The sequence below is a fragment of the Lichenostomus cassidix genome, chromosome Z, assembly GCF_008360975.1.
Source record: "Lichenostomus cassidix isolate B80296 chromosome Z, HeHo_3.0, whole genome shotgun sequence".
In the NCBI taxonomy this organism is placed as follows: Eukaryota; Metazoa; Chordata; class Aves; order Passeriformes; family Meliphagidae; genus Lichenostomus; species Lichenostomus cassidix.
This window is the reverse complement of record NC_139511.1, coordinates 40,621,254-40,641,762: the sequence shown is the minus strand read 5'-3', so window position 1 is coordinate 40,641,762 and position 20,509 is coordinate 40,621,254. Positions and strand designations below refer to the sequence as shown.

General features: G+C 36.2%; 1 protein-coding gene across 2 annotated transcripts in view; it reads left to right on the top strand.

Moving 5' to 3' along the window:
• VPS13A (vacuolar protein sorting 13 homolog A) overlaps positions 1–20,509 on the top strand; it is a 107,041-nt gene that overhangs the window by 25,346 nt on the left and 61,186 nt on the right. For both annotated transcript variants that reach the window (XM_085043004.1, XM_085043003.1), the window contains exons 20-30: positions 1,953–2,089; positions 5,838–5,970; positions 6,791–6,908; positions 10,287–10,425; positions 14,581–14,665; positions 16,651–16,823; positions 18,742–18,898; positions 19,277–19,353; positions 19,607–19,666; positions 19,745–19,901; positions 20,314–20,430. In XM_085043004.1, coding sequence (XP_084899130.1) covers positions 1,953–2,089; positions 5,838–5,970; positions 6,791–6,908; positions 10,287–10,425; positions 14,581–14,665; positions 16,651–16,823; positions 18,742–18,898; positions 19,277–19,353; positions 19,607–19,666; positions 19,745–19,901; positions 20,314–20,430 — 1,353 coding nt within the window. The remainder of the gene's footprint in view (positions 1–1,952; positions 2,090–5,837; positions 5,971–6,790; positions 6,909–10,286; positions 10,426–14,580; positions 14,666–16,650; positions 16,824–18,741; positions 18,899–19,276; positions 19,354–19,606; positions 19,667–19,744; positions 19,902–20,313; positions 20,431–20,509) is intronic.

Genomic DNA, 20,509 nt, shown 5'->3' with positions numbered 1-20,509 from the left:
GGGATGCTCAGGGGAGATTTCATATATAAATTATTTTTAAAAGGAAAAAAAGCAAGCAACAAATGTTTCCTTAAACCTCTTTTAATTTTATAACTTATTAATAATTAAATTGTAAATTTAAAAAAAATCTGAATACTCAAGTGATAAAGAATTTGAAGAAAAACTCTAGCATAGTATATATCTAATTGATTGCTTTAATCAGGCTAGTATTGGGAGGGAAATCAAGCATCCATAGTATTCTTATTCATTAGTTCTTCCTTGACTGAACTATTTAACTAAGGACTAATATCAGATTACCCAGAGTTATGTGGATCAGCTTGCTTGACTTTTAGAAATTTCTTGAGCAATATCAATACAAAAGTTCATTGTTCATTTCTGAGATGAATATTTAAATGTGCTTAGATACAATGTGCGTGGTTCTCTGCTCATTAGCACCAAATACTGTGGTGTTGTTTGTAATTAATTTTTTGTGGAAATATGAAATCATGCTCTTTGTTTATTACAGTTTAAGCATGTCATTACTGTAAAGGTGTACCCAATACTGTTTGTACTTGAATGAGAATGCTGGGTTCCCCAGAGTAACCTAAAACCGTGTTCCACTCACAAATGAAAAATTTGATGGGAATGTCTAAAAATATGTGGTACATTGCTTGCAAAATCTTGTCTGAGTCTTAGAGAATTGCTAGGGAAAAAAGATTTTATCTGCAGAATGTTGTGTTGCAGGGGATTATGCTAATCTTAGAGGTAGAATAAGAAAAATGGGAATACATAAATGTAATTACTGTGTTCAGACCTGCAGTCCTCAAGAATGAAGTCTTTACACTTTTCTTTGAAGCAGTGGAAGATAGTTGGAAAATATAGAGGAACTGTGAACTGCAAAAGTCAAAGAACCTGCTATACCAGAATAGTTATGATTTTCAGCACTAAAAGACATTACAAGATTTGGTTTACCAGAGGTCAATTTATAAACACCACCAGATTCTCTTCCCACATAAAGGAAACAAGAAAATATTTGCTTGACCTTTCTACATCGCTCAAATTCAGCTAGGCAGTGCAAAATGAAAAAATCTTACTCTTTTAATTATTCCAAATTGGTTTGCCTTGCAAATCCTGAAATCCAGTTCTTTACTGACCAGTGTAGCTCTCCTGTGGCAGACAACCTTTGATAATGTAACAGTTTTAATTGTTTTCTTACCAGTGGATGTGCTGAATGTCATGTTGGCATTTTCATAATTCATTATCTCTACTTCTGTTATCATCAGCTTGTTGTACGTGGTAAATACTTGATGGGTTGTGGCTGCATCATAAGACGGTTTTCAGTGCTAACTTGAAACAGTGCCATTCATTCCTCTTCAGCTGAGCAAAAAAAGCAGAATTGGATCTCAAATGTTATTACTGTCTGATTTTCCTAACTAATTGCATGGGTTTTAAGCATATTTTTTGTGATACTTTATTTTGCATATCTTTGGTCTCTTTACATGGGGATGCTTGTCAGCAGAGTCAGTGTAAACTTCTGTATTGCAGTATTAGCAAATGCTAGCAGTTTGACCGGTGCAGTTGGATACGCTCAATAAGAAATTCCAGAGCAATTAATTTTCTGAATCTAACAGAGCACAGTGGGTTAACTCAGTAATTTCAAAGTTGCAGTCCACATTCCAGTTCTTCTCATTTCGTCTCTGCTCAGTGGAAAACTTTTTTGGGTTTGCATATGTCACGTTGTTGTCTGTTCTTGTAAATTAGCATTGTTTGCTATCATAATTTCATGTACTCAGTGCTTTTTTAATGATTGGTTCAGAAAAAATATGAAGATCATATGCACCTTAGTTATCTAGCATCCAGAGTTTATTTAAAATTAGACCTGATTTTCTTATTATAGCTTTGTTTTAATCCTATAGGTTCTCTATTAATTACTTTTTTTGGTTTATGTTTACTAATTGTACTGTTTTTTTCAGGTTTGTTGTATATTATTGAAACCCAGAAAGTTCTTGACCTCAAAATTAACCTCATGGCTTCATACATCATTATTCCACAAAAAGGATTCTATGATCATACGTCAAATTTACTACTTCTGGATCTTGGTAGTTTTAAAGTATGTACCTACCTAATGCAATAGTTTACCAAAAATGATAATTTAGCTTTTACATGATTTCCAGTTTCCTAATTTGTGTTTTTTGGTAGTGATTAAGTAAAAGTACCTCTTGCAGTTTACGTATTAAGTATTTATTGTAAAGTACTTTTTAGTCAAGGCAGAAATTACTGAACTCTTCTCAGTGGATTCTTTCAGTGCAAAAGAATTGCTAGAAAATAATCCTCCCCTAGTATGAAAATACTGTTGGTGCTTTGGACTGTTACATGGAAAATGTGTAACAATTTTTTACATTGCCATACAATATAAAATAGTGAACTTACCTCTTACATGATTAAATGGTATTCTTATTTTTCATGTTATTATTACTTACCTTTTAATCACTGAGTTTACTTTGAAATGTGAAAACTGAACGTACTGGCAATTTTAAAAATAATTTGGATAAAATTAGAGGTATGTTTGCAATAAATTATTATCTTTTTTACTTTTCCCTTGCATGAAGTATGCAACATCATAATTTATCGCTATATAATCATAGAAGGGACTTTCTCCATTTTATTACTAATCTTCTTACTCATTGCTGAACTTATGTTCTTTAGGATAAATGATCTTGCATGTATACAGCAAATTTATTTTTTTTGGTACTTGTACTCTGGGTAAGATTGATTCTGCCACTTACTATCTGTTTGGAATGCTGTCTTGCTTTTTAGTAAGAATTTGTTTCAAATCTTAAAATCTTACTAAAGAGAGTAAGTTTTCTATGTCTTTTCCACATAATGACTTTCGGAGCATGCAGTTTCAGTTAGAATCCTAGAGTGGTTTGGCTTGGAAGAGACTATTAAAGGTCATTGAGTCTAAGTTCCCTGCAGGGAGCAGAGACATCTTCAATTAGATCAGGTTCCTCAGCCACCTGTCTATCCTGACCATCTTGAATATCCCCATTCTGGGCAACTCGTGCCAGTGTCTTGTCACTCTCCTTGTAAGAAAATTCCGTACATCTAGTCTATATCTGCTATCAAAATGTTACCCCTTGACTTGTCAGAGCAGGTCCTGGTAAAAAGCGTGTTCCCATCTTCCCTTCCGGCCCTCTTTGAGTACTGAAAGGCTGCTGAAAAGTCTCCCCAGAGCCTTCTCCAGGCTGAACAACACCAACTCTCAGCCTTTTTCTCAGACATGTTTTGTCACTCTGATCACTTTTCTGGCCCTTCTCTGGACCTCCTCCCACAGGTTACAGTACTCCAGGTGAGGTGCAGAGGAGAGGGGCAGAAACCCCTTCCTTGCCCTACTGCCCGCGCTGCTTTGGATGCAGCCCAGGGCATGTTTGGCTTCCTGGGCTGCAAGTGGACATTGCCAGGTCATGTCCAGCTTCTCATCCACCAGCACCCCTGGTCCCACTCCACAGAGCAACTCTCAATCCCACTGTCAGCAGCCTGCATTGATCACAGAACTACTGAATCACTTAGATTGGAAAAGAACTTGAAGACCCTTGAACTCAACCATTAAGCCAGTACTGCCGAGTCCACCACTAAACTATGTCATTAAGTGCCATGTCTGCATGGCTTTTAAATTGCTCCAGGGATCATGACTCGACCATGTCCCTGGGCAGCCTGTTCCAGTGCTTGGCAGCCCTTTCTATGAAGAAATTTTTCCTAATACCCATCTAAACCACCCCTGGTACAACTTGAGAGTGTTTCTGCATGTTCAGTTGCTTCCTTCTTGGGGGAAGAGACTAACTCCCCACCTACACCCTCAAGAGCTGCAGCCTCCTTTCAGGTAGTTTTAAGGTAAGGGCCCCTCTCTGCCTCCTTTTCTCCAGGCTAGAGAACTCCAGCTCCTTTGGCTGCTCCTCAAAGGACTTGTGCTCCAGATCCCTGCCCAGCTCTGTTGCCCTTCTCTGGACATATTCCAGCACCTCAACATCTTTGTTGCTGTGAGGACCCCCAAATTAAACATAGTATTCAAAGTGCAGGCTCACCAGTGCCAAGTAGGGGGGGACAATCCCTTCCCTAGTTCAGCTGGTCACACAATTTCTGATACAAGTCAGGATGCTATAGGCCTTTTTGGCCACCCAGGCACACGATGGCTCATGTTCAGATGGCTATTGATTGGTTTAACCTGCTGACCTCCTCCCTGAACTGTGTAACTAAGCAGAGGAGTTTCTCTACCTGGGCACAGCTGCCACAGGTGTTCTCACTCCAGCTGTCTGGTGTTGGCATAAGAGTCAGCACATCCTGCAGCCTGGCACCTGGGTGGCAGCATCTTCCCACCAGAGCTCTGCCTGATCAGGTGCATCAGTCATGGTGGTGCCATGCTTTGGTAACAGGGGCTGCCCTGATCCAAGTGTGGGATCTTGCAGTAGGTCATGTTGAAAAACACTGTATTGGATTGTTTCAGAAAGTGAAATTAGTGAAGAAGGTTGCTCTGTATGTGATCTGATTGTAAATCCAAGCTTTTCAGTGACAAATAATTTAACCAGCTCTTCTGAATGCTGGTCATTTGTAGGCAGTTGGTAGAGCTGGCACTTTGTAGTAGTTTGTGTGCTTGAGACAGCGTCCTGGATCTAATCCTAGATCTAATAGCCCACCTCCTTCTCCACTCATACAAGAGTACCCTTTGAAGAATTACCTGGAAGAATACACTTCAAAATCAGACTTCAGTGTGTCTGTGAGATCTTTTTCCTGAAATGGATGAGTAATTTTTGTAGTGAATATGACTCCTGGATTGGTCCATCTGCTTTAGCAGAAATTAGAAATACCATAAGAGAAAATTCAGTTGCCTCTCAGGATATGATTAGTAATTCTGTATTCACTTTGAGTGACACCTGCTTCGGTGAGATGTACGTCATTTGTTGAATGATTATGCTTAATATAAAACAAATTGTCTTTCTCCCTCAGTTGCATACTGGAAAAGATTAAGTCCCAGGAGGAAAAATGGCATATAAAATTAAAACTGTGTCTCAATGTACGTAAATAGGGTTATTAATGTAGTCATTCTGAATTTGAATCTCTAAGTTATTCTTAACATAAAAGTACTCATAGTCCAGCAGTACTGAAAAATAAATGCTATGTCTTAGATGCTAATTTTTGAACTTCTTTTAATTGTTTTGAATATTACCTGGCTTTGACAAAACCAAATATGAATCCAAAATTATTAGACATATAAGGATGAGGACAGCCATATTTTATCAGAGATGAACATCAGAGAGGGCACATGCCAATGTGAAATACCAAATAAGTATGTCTGTCTGAAAGCTGAATCAAAGAAATATTGACTGATATTAAAGGAAAGACATTGATGATGAACATTCCAAATCATCTTTTTCTCTCTAATACATCACAACTGAATTCAACAGGGTTTAGAAACCAATTTCATGTGTCTGAGTTGATTAATGCAGTCATATTTTATACATAAAATTTCTGAATGATTATTCTACTGATTACAAAGGGCTTGAGACATTATAATTTGGAGTGTAAGCCATTTATCAAAGATAATTATTCTCTACAGAGTAGTATGTTTTAACTCACTTTTTATTTTGTCCTTCTTTGAGGAAGAAATATAGTTAACACTCTCTGGTTTTTGTTTTGATGCAGGCTAGGAATTTTGTGTTATTTGCTGTGCTGTGATAGTTGTAAGACACTGTGACCTTGCAGTGAGGACTTAATCATTTTTTGTGGTAGGAACAAGTATTTGTAGAATTAGTGCTTTGAATATTTTTCAGATTGATTTATGCTTTTTTTGTGACTTTTCTAAGATGACAAGCAAAAGTCGTTCTGATTTGTCAGAACTCAAAGTAGGACAAAGGACAATTGAAGATATAATGTCAAGAGCTTATGACAGTTTTGATGTCCACCTCAGCAGTATGCAGTTACTGTACAGCAAACATGGTAAGTATTCATGAAAGTAGTCTTGCTTTATATGACTAAATATAGTGTGGTGGCTGTTGTGCCTCTTACATTTGTAGCTGAAGCAGTGGAGAATCTTTTGGAATATACTTCTTCAAATGTAAGTGTTCTAAATTCAGTAGCATGAACGTGTTATGAAATTCCAAAACATACCTTTAGGACTTCAATTACAATCTTAGCAAATTTATAATAAAATCCCTTCTGTTGAAGACATCTCATTTGATTTGTTGCATAATAAATGTAAGACTATAATTTTTTTCTAATGGTATTTTCCTTCAGCGCCTTTGCTTCTCTCCAAATTTAAAGCAGAATGCACAAGTAGTTGTAAGTTTGATCATTTTGTGAGGGTAAAGAAGGGATCAGAATCAATTTACTTCAAGAATTGGAGTCAATTTACTTCAATAAGGTATCGAAGGAAACGTCATTATTTTAGGAACTAGCAACATAGTGTCGGTCACAATCAGAGAAGTCTTAAGCATTTAATTCTAAATCCTTTGGTTCCAGGGGAGTACCTAGAGCCTAAACTCCCTGTACCATGCATGTTAAGAATTGGATCTTTAGAAGTCTGCAGCATGGATGGAGTGAGTACCTGTGCAGATCAGAATGGGAGAAATTACTCATTAGTCTTGTATGTCTGAAGTTCAGATCTTGTATAATATACATCTATTGACAGAGCTGTAAAAGAGATTGTGGCACCTGAATTTTTGGAAATATACAGGAATATCAGATACTTGAATTCTGCGATGTGTATTGAGAAGGAATTTCTTTCAATGTTTAAAGTAGGTTTTCTCTTCTCTTCTAGATGAGAACTGGCAAGAAGCTCGGAAGCTAAAAAATTCATCTCAGTGTATCTTGCAGCCCTTGGATGTAAAACTGGAATTCAGCAGGGCTATGGTTCTTACAGATGCAAGAATGCCCAAGTATGTGTTTTTCCTCATTTTGAAATTTTATGGTAAATGACTTTTTTTGTGGGCAAAATATAAAAAAAAAAAAATCTAGTCACACCTATAGTCTTTTGTGTTGGCTATGCGTAAATCTGGGAAGTGAAATACATTTACTGAGAAAAATAGAAAATAAATTAGAGAAGTTTCAGATACTGAAATATGATAGAATGCTGTAGTAGTATGTTTAATATATTTAAAGACTTTTATTAAAGATATTACTGCCTCTTCTAATTCAGTCTTACTAATAGCTGCATTTCAGTTCTCATTGAAACTACTGAGGAACTAAAAATCTGAACTTAGAGTCTCCTTTATAAACAAAAAAATACTTTGAAAAGTAATGTGCTGTCATACTCCCTCTCTTTTGACTTGGCTTATTGCTCTAGTTAGTTTATCTACTATGGATCACTTAGGCAGCTCTTAATGCCTTGAGTTTGCACTTAGACTTATTTAGCTAAATCCTGTTAGTTAAGGAAATTGTACCAGTCAGAAGAAAATAATTAAAACTGTTAATAATGATCAATGATTGCATGGTGTAATGCTGCCACCTTCTGGAAACATGGGAGGCCAGATTCTGAAATTTGTTGCTTTCAGAATATCTTAATGTTTTCCCTCCTTACTTTTTCTTTGGTGGAGGTCAAATAAGGGGACTGCAATTCACAGAAATCTTTTTATGTTAGAAAGTGAGATTTTATTTCTGTGGTCATATAACAGAATGACATAATTTTAATGTAGATTTGTGATTGACATCTCTCAAAGTTATGCAGATGTAACCTGGATTAAGGAGTGTCTTCACTTAATGAGAACACCTGTTGCAGTATTGCAATACTGCCTGTCTAACTGTTCAGGCTGCCAGGTGTGCTTGGCAGTTCATGTGTATAAACTGATTCAGGGAAATTTTTCCCTAATTTTTCTCTATACGACGTTGGGCACAAATGATAAAAGTCAATTGTAGCTTTGGTGTCAGCAAGAATCCCCTAAACTGTAAATTTTAGTAAATGTGGTTGAATAGGGTTTTATGCTTACATCAGTTACATGTATTTATAAATGTATTTTTAGTATACATGTACCTATTCCTTTATATTTCAATTTTTGTAAGTATACTCTCATATAAACCCAGTATTATGTTTTTCCAGAGTTTCTTGTTATTACTGTTTGGAACTGTCTGCATGGAACAGCATAGTTCTTTTGGGAAAAATGAGTGGAAAGCTATTAGTTCTACAGCAAAACCTAGTACCAGAATTGTTGTTTAATATAGTAGATTTTTATGAATGACTTCCTTAGTTTGGAAGGCCTCTATTTTACATTGAGTCATCTGAAAAGCTGGTGATTGGGTGTCTCTATTTTTTGGTTCTTTGATTCTTTGTACATCCTTTAGTGACCATCAAATTAATTTGAATACCTTGTGATTTTGTTGGTCAAAACAGTAATGCATTTACTGGGCTTTGTCCTGGCTTTGTTTAGAAAGGCACATTTCTATATTGCTGTCTTGAAGAGAATACTAATTTAGGTAATTTTGTTAATGACTACTGTATCAAGGGACTTTCACTGTTTATCTGTGTTTTCATCTACTCATGTTTCCTAGTCCTTAAGATGGACTTTCACTCTGGTTGAATATGAATATCTGCATTTATTTCTTTTCTAATAATAGGATGCTCCTTAGAGTTTCTGTCACTTCACATTTTCAAGCACTAACATGATTCTGTAGTTTTATAGCCTATGTCAGGTTTTATATTTTTTGTGTTTGTTTCATCCTGTCATATCCTGTCATCCTCCACCATTTTCTGGAGGAGGTGTCTGAGAGTCTGTCATATGGTTTTTGAAGGTGTATGAAGAAAGTATTAAGATGGCAATGTTAGGAGCATCCTTCTATATAATACCATTAATTATAAACACAATAAAAATTCCAGCGTGAAGGAATGTACCTATTTGCAGCTTTGATGATGGCATTCTTAACATTTCTTTCTCGCTAAACACAACCAGACTGAGCTTGAAGGAAATTTCTGTGCATATTTCCTCATCAAGTGAAGTACTTAGCTTCTCTGTGCTTCACTCTTTACAGTTGTGGAGCAATTGTATTCTCCTTCCAGGTCTTTTCCAAACCTTAAAAGCTTTTGTTTAAAGAGCAGCGTAGTGAACACAGATTATGTGCAGTTGTCTGCTTTTTTTCTGCTGAGTGCCTTCCTTTCAACTGTATGGGCTGAGTTGTACAAACATTCATGAAAAATATTTAAACAATATACACAGTTTTTTGTAGAGAGGTTTAAGTGCAGTGGAAGTGAGAATTGCTTTATGTCCTCAGTTGTTGGAGCAAAGTAGACAGAGAGGTCCCTTCAAACATGGTAGCTCAACATCTACCTTAACCCTCTCCAAAATAATAAAACAACAAAAACAAAAGAAAAAAAAAAAGAATCTAAATCGCTTTCTGATAGAACTGGAATTGAGAATAAGAGTAGTGGTTGAGAATTATGCCTGTAAGAATTTAGGGATGTGAAGGAATTAATAAACTGAAGGAAACTAGTTACTGTCACAGTTTAACTGTACTGTACAATTTTGTGCTTGCTTAAGTTTCAGAAACTGTTTTTTCAGATGCTCTCATAATATCAAAGTTAGCTGAGACTGATTGAAAATACGGAGCTTTTTTGTCCTCATGTTTTCTTCAGTCTTATATTTTGTGTCCCTTTGAAGATTGACATGTAAGTTAAGCACATCAAAAGTGGGAGGAAGTGGCTTTTCTTGTTCCTGACACACTGTTTTCATTTTTAAAGATTGTTATTTTATGCTTTTATATCCTACATTGCTATAACATTTATTCCTTTGTTAAATATCTAGACTTCTGCTAGAATCAGCTTAAATATACATGTCTTCTAGGAAGTATTTTGTATACTTTTTTTGATGTTTCCAGCCCTAAACATTCAAAGCCTCCACCTTCTCTTCTGTAAAATACTATGTAAAAGCTCAGTTATGTGATTTATTGCAAGTAATTAAATTAAATACTTGAACAAGAGGGAGCAATAGCTGATTGTAAAGAAAATATGCCGTATGTAGCCCAACCAGAAGTGGTTATTAGTAATATTTGTAATCTTAATCCACAGGCAAATGGAAATAAAAATTATGTTAATAAAGTGGGTATTTGCTGATCAAGTAACTTTTCTGTGGGCACCAGAAGGGTTTTTACATATTCGCATATATGTATGTATATATACACGCACAATATGCAATGGTTAGATGAGTAGTTTTATGGCCAGGAAGACTTTTGTGTTTTTCAGAAGGAAGTTAATGTGAGGTTGAATGAAATAATTTTAAGATTGATTGTTTTAACTGTGTAACTTTTGACTTTGGTTCTTGAAAAAACAGGTTCAAAATGTCTGGACAGTTGCCTTTACTTTCTGTCCAAATATCAGACCAGAAGGTGACAAGTATCTTGGAGCTAATTGATAGCATTCCTAAGCCAGAAAGTGCACCTGCTACCAGTTCTCCTCCAAAAGTAACTGAGGTAAGGTTTTTAAAATAGATTTCATTAAAAACGATCAGAAAAATACCTTCTTGATATTAACACTGTAGTTTTGAAAGGTGTACAAGAATGTGAAGAGCAAGCATTGGCTTAGTGCCTCTTGAAAAAGTTAGCTTTTTCTCTAAAGCTATAGAAAATTTTCTTGCTCTTTAATTAGTTAGTTTATTGTGAACTTTAGCCAGTAATTACAAATTAGTTAGCCAATAATTATGAAATAGTCCAGTGTTTGGATTTAAAATAGAGCCCCTCAGAGTTTTACTACTGTGATAATTAATTTGTAGTTCCTAATAATCTTGACTAACAAACGTACTCAATTTTATTGAGGATTAGTTTAATTGCACCTTCAAATTTACACATGTATCATAGTGCTGCATAATTTGGGTTCAACTATTTTGTGTAGTGAAGAAAACGTTAAAATGTTGAAATTTTTAAAGTTCAAGTATTATGTGATCTTAGATCTTAGTTTCAAAAACTAAACAAAAATATTCACTATCTGTTTTGTAAACAATGCCTGCCTGGCAAAAGTGGCAGCTTTTTTTCAGCTGACTTCAGTCTTTTCCCATTTCAAGTTAATTACTCAGTGTAACTCAGGAGTGGAAGTTCTTCCTTGCACTTTAACGATCAGGAGTTTGGCGAGTTATCTTGCTCTTTCCCCACCCCCTTTCCTTTGTGAAAATGGTTTGGGTTGCTGTTTTAAACCTTCTTCAGAACAGAAGTTTGCCACTTTCTTGTTATAATTACTGAAAAATGTATTTTACCTTTTGAGCTGTTTTTAATAAAATGGGAAATGAATTCACAGTTTCTAGTTCTTAACATGACTCTAGTCTGTGTGATCTGGCTATGTTTTATGTATGTTTAAAGCAGTCCTATTAGAATATACATGAAATCTTAAAAGTCAAAGACAAAATTTAGCTCTCCATTCTTCTGTCAATTGTAAATATTTCTGACAGCCTGTTACTTAATAACTTGTGCACTTGATTCTAAAGGACTAGTGATCATCTTTGTATTTGGAGTTGTTTTTTTTTTTTTTAGATTATTTGATAATTATCATTCCATTTTTGCACAAATTATTCTGCCCTGTTCTTGTAAGCTGTTGCTGCAGTTTGGTATTTTCTGTGGGTTATGTTAGCATAATATTTACTAACAGTAAACGCAACATTTAGGCATGCATGCCTATTGAAAGTATATATAGAGTGAAGACTGTTTCACTTCAACTTGTGGTTCTTGCCATCTGTTTAGTGATGCTGTTAAAATTTTAGCTAATTCTGACCTGTTCTTTCACTTGTCATATATTAATAGCATACCCAGCCAAAAACTTCCTTAGTCTCTGTTTTGTGCAACTAATCACAGGCTAACTTTTTTGGAGGGTAGATATTGGGACCTTATTTTTACATAAATAGGATCTGCATGTACAAGATAATTGCACTGTGCTTTATAACACTGACTATACTTGAATTAAATTAGAATTCAACTATTACATATAAAGTATTTTAAGTGACCTTGAAGTGGTTAGTATTACCTGTACATTAGTTGCGATGTACACTAGATGAAGTGAGGAAAGACTGTGGACCAAGTATGAATATATTTGCATTATATGTGAATCCATATCAAAACTTATGCTTAAACCTGTCTACTTAAGCTTCCATCTCCTCCAGAGCTTAACAGACTTTAATTGCTGACATTACGTTTGGTTAATTTGAGTGGATTTTCTGCTTTGGTGGTGGCAGGTATACTCCCATGCTTTCATCCTTACAGCTGAAATTCTTCTGAACTTTGTTAGCATCACTTTACTCCTGAACCGAAAAGGCTGTGAAATCCTTTTTTAGGGTGCTGTTTCCTTCTTTACATTCTGAGTTAGTGGTGGAAGTGTTCTTGAGCTGTGAAAACAAAAGACTTTCTGGAACAGATCCTCCTACATTTTTAAACTCGGTGCTCAAAAAAGACAGTCCACTGTCAAGAAGACAGTTCACTTCAGTATGGAAGGCTATTTTTCATTATTTGGTACTATGAAATCAAATCTCAGTTTTTCTCCTTGTTTTCTTAGAATGTGGAAGTGTTACAGATGAGACACTTTCACAGTTACAAGAGTCCTAAATACTTTATTACTCATAGACAGAATATATTCAGACGTAGGCTACGTATAGACGTAGGCTGGAGACTGAGAGAGACTGTTGAAATGTTAAGAGTGAGATGAAAAATAGCCTTGGAAACAGTGTTCAAAGATGAGTATTTCTTGTTGCCGTAATGTATGGATTTGATACTGTGATTCTGTGAATAATTGTCTGAGCCTGAGCTTTGCAAGGTGCAGTAACAAGGGAGAGGAGAAAGTGTGGTAATGCAGGGAAAGAACTGTTGTCACCTGTGCAGTCCAGAGCCAGCACACTGAAGAAGAAAGGGCACACAGTGCGCAGTTCTCCTCTTGCTTTAGTACTCTGTGCAAGGCACATGTATAATACATGAGCATGTGGAACCTGCAAGTGAGAATTCTTTACAAACTCAGATTGCTGAGTCTGCTTTGAGACTTGATGGTAAATAAACCATTTTGGATACCTTTGCTATGAGAATTTAATTCTGTGATACATGAAAACACATGGAGTGGAGGATTCCTGTTTCATTATGCACTCTATTGGCATTTCACATACTTTCAGTTACTGCTCTGAGTTCTGCATTATTGCATTTCACAATTGGAGACTCATAGAATCATAGATTATCCTTACCTGGAAAGGACCCACAAGGATCATCAAAGTCCAACTCCTGGCCCTGTGCAGGACCATCCCCAGGAGTTACACCATGTACCTGAGAGCATTGTCCAAATGCTTCTTGAGCTCTGTCAGGCTGGTGCTGTGACCACTTCCCTGGGAAGCCTGCTCCCGTGCCCAACTGCCTTCTTGGGAAAGGACCTTTTCCCAGTGTAAACCTCCCTGACACCCCTTCATGCTGTTCCGTCGAGTCCTGTCACTGGTTACCAGAGAGAAGAGATCAGTGTCTGCCTCTCTGCTTCCCCTTGTGAGAAAGATGACAACTGCTGTGAGGTCTCCTCTCAGTACTCTACTAGTTGTTTTTTTCCCAGACGTGTGAAGCAGTGAAATTCAGTAAGGTGAAATGCCAGGTCCCGCACTTGGGTCACAACAACCCCAAGCAGTGCTACAGGCTGGGGACAGAATGGCTGGAAAGCTGCCTGGCAGAGAAGGAACTGGGGGCGCTGGTTGACAGCCTCTGAACATGAACTAGCATATGCGCAGGTGGCCAAGAAGGCCACTGGCATCCTGACTTGTATCAGCAATAGTGTGACCAGTAGGACCAGGGCAGTGATTGTCCCTCTGTCCTTGGCACTGGTGGGGCCACACCTTGAAGTCTGTGCTCAGTTTTGGACTCTTCACTGCAAGAAAGACTGCAGGTTTGGTCTTTTCTCCAAAGTAAAAAAAGACAGGACAAGAGTAAATGGCCTCAGATTGCTCCAGAGGAGGCTTAGATTGGATATTAGGAAAAATTTTTTCACTAAAAGAATTGTCAAACATTGGAGCAGGCTGCCCAATGGATGAGTCACCATCCCTGCAGCCATTCAAAAGATTTGTAGATGAGGCTTTTAAGTTCACCTCTAAAGCATGTCCCTGGCAGTGCTAGGTTTACAGTTGGACTTGGTGATCTGAAGGGTCTTTTCTAACCTAAATGTTTTTTTTGTTCTATAAAATACGAAGCAGTTCTGTTTCCTCTAATGTTTTATTTAGTTCTTGTTTCTTTTTTCCACACCAAGCACTTGTGTTATATTTGTAAAGAGCTGTTGTTGTTCTCTGAAGTTGTGTTATGGCAGTTCTTTGAAGGAATAGGTTTTATCTTTTATGATTTTTCACATTTTTCATATGATATGCCATTTCTGACCATCTTTTGCTCTGTGAAGCTGTATGTTTGAACCTCTTCACTGTGTTTCCTAGTGTGTTTTCTCTAGCTAGATGAAAGTGCAATTGCTGCTGCTTCTACCTATTTTAGATCTCATTTCTCCTCATGCTTATAATTTTAGTAATGTGTTTAACTGTACAGATTTGCACTTAAGCTAAGTTTCCCTAAGTTGTAAAATTTTGATGCAGCATATATGCATGAAATAGGAAGCAAAAAACCTTACGGTATCTCCTGTTTCAGACTGCAGTGTCCCCTGTGCTTTCAGCACAATATTTGTCTCCAGGCGCATATCCTGTTTTGGATCTTCATTCTGTTGCTGAGTCAGGTAATACAGTCTATTTTAATGTCTTGCTTAGGAAGCAGGTCAAGTCAAGAAGTTTTTGAGTTCTTTGAGTTTATTTATTACTCTTGCTGTAAGCAAGGATATGGGGCTTCGTTTTAAGTTCTTGAGGTCTGAGTAGTGTTATATTCTGTTTAGCTTACTGTGATTGATACTGTACAAAATACCTGAGTATTTTCTCATAGCAGTAAAATTCTGTATGCTTGTTTTTGTCATTCCTTCCTGAGGGTATAGCAGTAAGATTTTTTTGGTAGGGTGGGGTTTTTTTTGTCTGGGCATATGTTGCAGCAAATCTCTATTCAAGGCATTTAAAGTAGTATGGCATTTTTAGCTTTAGCATGTGCTTAGTCCTCTGTTGAGGATTTTAATTATTTTCTGTGGTGAAGGATTTCTCTTCTATATAGATGTATTTATTTAAATGACAAAATACTGAAATGATGACTGTTAGAAACTACAGTGTTTTTTATAAACAAACATTTTGACTTCTGAATAAAGCAGAAGATTAGCTGTGGAAGAACCAGCTGTGTTCAATACTGCCTTTCTTTTCAAACAGCTTAGCTAGATCCTAACATTTCATCTAGTAGTTACATTAGAAAAATAATCAAATATATTGGTGGTATTTCAGTGTCAATCATGTCATGTCGTGTCATGTTTGTGATGCCAAAACACTCAACTGGAAAAACAGAGAACCAAACTATTTCTCCTTTCTCAAGTTAACAATACACGTGATTTGTAAACACTAGCAAAATAATCAGCAAAGTTAATTTTTTAATCTACTTTATAGCTTTAAATTCAGTGTGTAGGCAGTACGTATAGAAATTTGTATTTGTGCATCTTCATCTATTTTATTATGAGTTTCTTTAAGTGTCCAAAGGTACAGTGGTGTGGCTAGCACAGTTTTTCCCATGGGAAGTTTTCTTGTGTTTTTGTAAATAAAGATAAAGTTTGGATGTTTTGGAACAGTGTCCCAGAACTTGGACAGTGCAGGCCTGGCCAATCAGGCCTGGGGGAAGGCTTCTGACTGACCAATCTGGGTGACTTTTGAGAACTCTATAAATGTGATGAAATCAAAACAATAAAGGTCATTCCTTCTTGCCACCGAGAACCGATGCATTCATTACTCTGCTAGCTGCTCAACAGCGACACAGTGGAAATGTCTTTCAGTTCTTAAAATTTAGATGAAATGAGAATGCATTCTGGCAACAAGTAATTTGAGAAAGTAATAGCTAGATTTATATTTGAATCAAGTCTGATTTTTAATCTATACTATTCATGCAGCTGGTGCAGTCGTTTTAAGTGATTTATGTTAATTCTCTGTCTTCACTCTCCAAAAACTCAGAGCTATATTTAAGCTTTAGAAAATACTTCATGTAATTTATTGAGTTTTTCACAAGAAGGATACTTCCTCTGCAGTTACCTTCTACTTCAGTGTTTATGGTTTTTAGGTGAATAAAACCTTTACAAGACTGTGCAATCTATTTATCTTGGTTATATTTCTGCAATAATGTAGAGTAGAATAAAAGCTTTATAGTTCTTAGCAGTCTCTCTGAAATGGGAGATCTATAGCAGGAAGAAATCGCAAGTAGCGTGCCTGATACTGGGACAAAGACTCCTGTACCGTAAGCAGCTGTCTATCCAGCAGATGAGTTGTTAGTTCACACCAAAGGCAAGACAAAGCACTGTTTGTGCTGTCTTTTGCAAAGCCAATAGTGAGAGAATGCTGACAAAGGAATTAGCCAAATGAAAACTGAAGTCTATGATGACGTGGTGGAGGCAGCTGTCGGTGTAAAGTTGTGGAGGCAGGAGGGGCTGTGGTTATGGAAACAGGTTTTATTGGTTGTTAGTTACCAGCAAGGTACTTGTACATTTAAGCTTTTATAGATGTGGACATAAAAACTCCAGGCCATAGTACTGTAAAATACTGGCTGTGTAATGTTGCATATGTAATGTTGCTGTGAATTAATCCTTAGAATCAGAAGAAGAATTTTATGATGCACTAAGCAGTCCTGTGGAAGATGCACCATTTTTTGAAGCCTCATCTGATTCCCTCAAGCAAGGTGGCAGTACAAGGCGAAAAACACTATGCAAACAAGAATCTTTGAGAAATATGACAGAATTTCAGCTAAGGTTTGAAGTAGCTGAGGTAAAATTACCTTTTAAATTTCCCTGAAGCAGATCAGGACTGTAATTTTTCCATGTTCATTGTGTTCATAAATCCATGTCTGCAAAAGTAATAGTTTCCCCTTTTTCTCTGAAACTATTATCCAGAGTTTTTTTCCAAATCATAGTTGGGCTTCTGTATCCTGGTCATCACTGAAATGCATTGATTTATCCACTTCAATTCCCAACTCACTTTGTCACTGAATTTTCTTTACCTGTCTCTCAGAAATCACATTACATATTTGTTTAGCTAAATATGTGCTTGTGACATCTTTTTTCTAGATACTGTTGTGGTCAATGGGAAAACTTCATTAATGTTTTATTTTGTAACAAGCACCACGTTTTTCTGCTCTAGTTTTTCACAGATCCTGTTGTTCACACACATAAATCTGTTGATGCCTTTTCCAACTTAGATACTAAACTCAAGATACTTTAAGTATAGGAGGTAATATAAAAGTGTATCTTTATTGGCGCTCCAGGAGCAGTTATGGAACATTGTCCACAAAAGCCCACCCCCACAGGGGTGAGTACAGTTTTTTAGGCTTTAGGAAATTACAATAATATATAAAAAGCACTAGTTAGTAGGACAAGTGGTGATGCAGTTCCCCACAGGTCAAGCACCTTCTCTGGAGCCACTCTGCCTTTGTACTCGCTGTACTTGTTTATGAAAATGTGTCTGGAAGACCTTGGTAGCCAGGGAGAACCATGATAGGATAGAAGCCCCTGGAATGTGCTTAGTCTTTCTTAGCTGGGGCAGAAGGGTAGGGAAAAGTACTGGAAAGGTTACAAATGTATGTGTAAAGAATACAGAGAATATATAAAAGGAAAAAAAAGGCAAAAATCATTCTGGCATCACTGTAGCATCTTTCCTATGAAGAATTTTCTGTGTTCTTGCTGTTTCAGACTTGGTCAGAAAAAAGGAGTATTTTACCCAAATGCAAGAATACTTTCTAACTGTTGCTATAGTGAAAGATGTGGCCTCCTAACACTGTGGTTATCTTTGCCATCATGGCTATGACAGTGTCATTCCTGCTACTCACTGTATTTTACTTTACATTTATTTTTAAAATAAATCATACTAATTCAGTTAGCTTTACAAATTCAGTTTTAGGGTAGGGCTTACAGAAGGTCTTCAGTACATCATAGCTAGCTTGCAGCATACTGTATACTACACCTTTACTACAAATAAAACTGAAATGCACTGTTTATGTGATGACCTTATTTAAGAACTACTAGTCTAAAGGTGGATGCTGTGTTTTGTGTTACTCTCTAATGGCAACTAACTTAGAACCATGAAGAAAAAAATAAAATTGGGACTCTATTAGAAATCACCTCTGTTGTCCTCATAATTTAAAATTACTTTCTGGGTTTGGTTTTGGTTTTCCTTATTTGTAGACAGCATTACATGGAAAAGAAGAAAACATGTATTTAGTTGTCAAAGTCAGATACAACAGCTTAGCTAGGTGTTTATATAACAACAGTATTGTCATGTATGGATGAAAAAGTAGTAAACCCTCTTGCCTGACATTCAGCTTGAGAATCTAACTCTTAGCAGGAGAGTTCAGAGGAATTCCCATGAAAGCAGTAAACACTTTATGCTGACTGAAAATCTAATTTTGACTGTGTTGAACATTGCTGAGTGCTATACAGAATTGTTTTTATAAATAATTTAGTTTGTGTAACGTAATATATACGTTTGGAGTATTTGTTGCAAGAGCAATGACCAGTACTGTTTGTTGAATTGTCTATTTTTTCCAAGGCATTTGCTGTATAAAGTTAAATGATCAATACACAAATAGACATTAACCAATAAAACCTAAGTGAATATATCCTGTATAAAAACTGAGAGGATAATCCCTTACTGGCTTTGAGTGTGTGTTTTGTTTGGGGGTTTCTTTCAGGTCTTAATTAAATTGTGCCGTCTTACTGGTAATACTGAGGTGCCTGTGCTGGAGCTTGATATTTTGGGCTTAGGCACTGAATATAAACTAAGAAAATTTGACATGACTGGAAGTGCTTTCCTTCGTGAAGTTTGTCTTCTGTGCCCAGAGTATATGGGTAAGTATTTATTATCTGGTCAAGGAATTATTCACAAATAGCACTGAATTTTTCTTCAAAATGTCTGTAGGGCTTTGGTCAAATAAGGAAGATTTGCTTCCTAAGTTAAATGCAGGGCTCAGGGGAAGTAAATCAGGAGCTCATTCTCATGTTAGTGCTTTGGTAAATATGTTCTGGTGCAGATGATTTTAGAGAGACATCTAATTATTTTACTTCTGCAAAAGGGATTAAACAGTAATGGTTTGTAATTAAGAAGTAATGACAGCTAGTAGCCTAGTTTGCAGTTATAGATAATGAAAGTTGAATTTTTTTTTTTCTTTTCAAAAAAGAAACTTTCTGTATGCCTTTATGTTTATGGTGCTTTTTTTTTTTTTTTAGATGATGACAAGCCAGTTTACATAATTACTACATTGGATAATGTAGAAGATGATCTTCTCACTCTGGAGTATATAAAGGTCAGAAAAGAGTGGACTTTGCTTTTGAATTGTAAGCCTCTCATAAACAGCACATTAATATGCAGCAGATGTTGAAGGTTTTTTCCTTACTGATGTTTTTAACGTCTTGAGTGTCATGTGCAGTTTGTGTGCTCCTTCAGTAGAATAATTTTTACATCTTAAATTGTAGTGGTTTTGAAAATAAGTTTCCTCTAATGGAATTTGCAAACTTCTGATTTATTTGTTTGCTTTTTGTGCACTTTTGGTGAAATAGACTGATATTAAGGGACCAGAAGTGAAAACTGTCTATCAGAATGTTCTGCAGAAAATAAAGGTATGTCATTTTTTTTTAACATAATTTTTTCAGCGTGGAGAGGGAGGCATATTGGATAAACAAAAATGTTTCTTTTAGGTGAACTTTTCATCTCTAGATGTTCATTTGCATACTGAAGCTCTCCTGAATGCTATGAACTATCTGAATAATCTTCTACCCAAACAAGTTACTAAAGTTGCAGAAGAACCCGTCCATGAAAAAACAGAGGAGAAGAAGGATGTTCTTAAGAAATTAGGTAAGTTTCTTCATTATTTTTTCCTCTTCTCATTTCTTTTTTCACTTAACTAAGGAAGAAAACAAATGTATTTTCTATTTTTGTAAACCTGTCAATGATGTTTGATACGACAAATTTTGCTTAGGGTTATGTATACTGATAGGGTTAGGCATGTGCAGTTTTCTGATATATAGGTCAAAGCATACCATTGCTGTGCATTGGAGGCTCTGAGTCAATGTAAATAGAAAACCTTTTTATTAGGTTTTTTGGTTTTTTTTCTAGGTATTAGTTGAGACCATTGGTGGCCTTACAGTTATTACCTTATACTTGAGGAGCATCAATCTCTTGCTTGCTGTGCAGTTCAAAGGAATAACAAAATATTACGTGTCCTCATTGAAGAACAGTAACTATTGTTATTTTTTATTTCCCATAGCATCAAAAAAATCGAAGTATGAAGATGTTATTGACCTCATTATCTGTGCAGATTTATCGTGTTTGCGTATTTTTATTAGAGAGAAAAAACAAAGAATAGCTGAAATTCACATTGAAGGTAGGAACAAAACTTTATTCACAAGGACACATAACTGTAATAGTGTAACTGGAATAGTATATAGATTTTGTATGTTTCA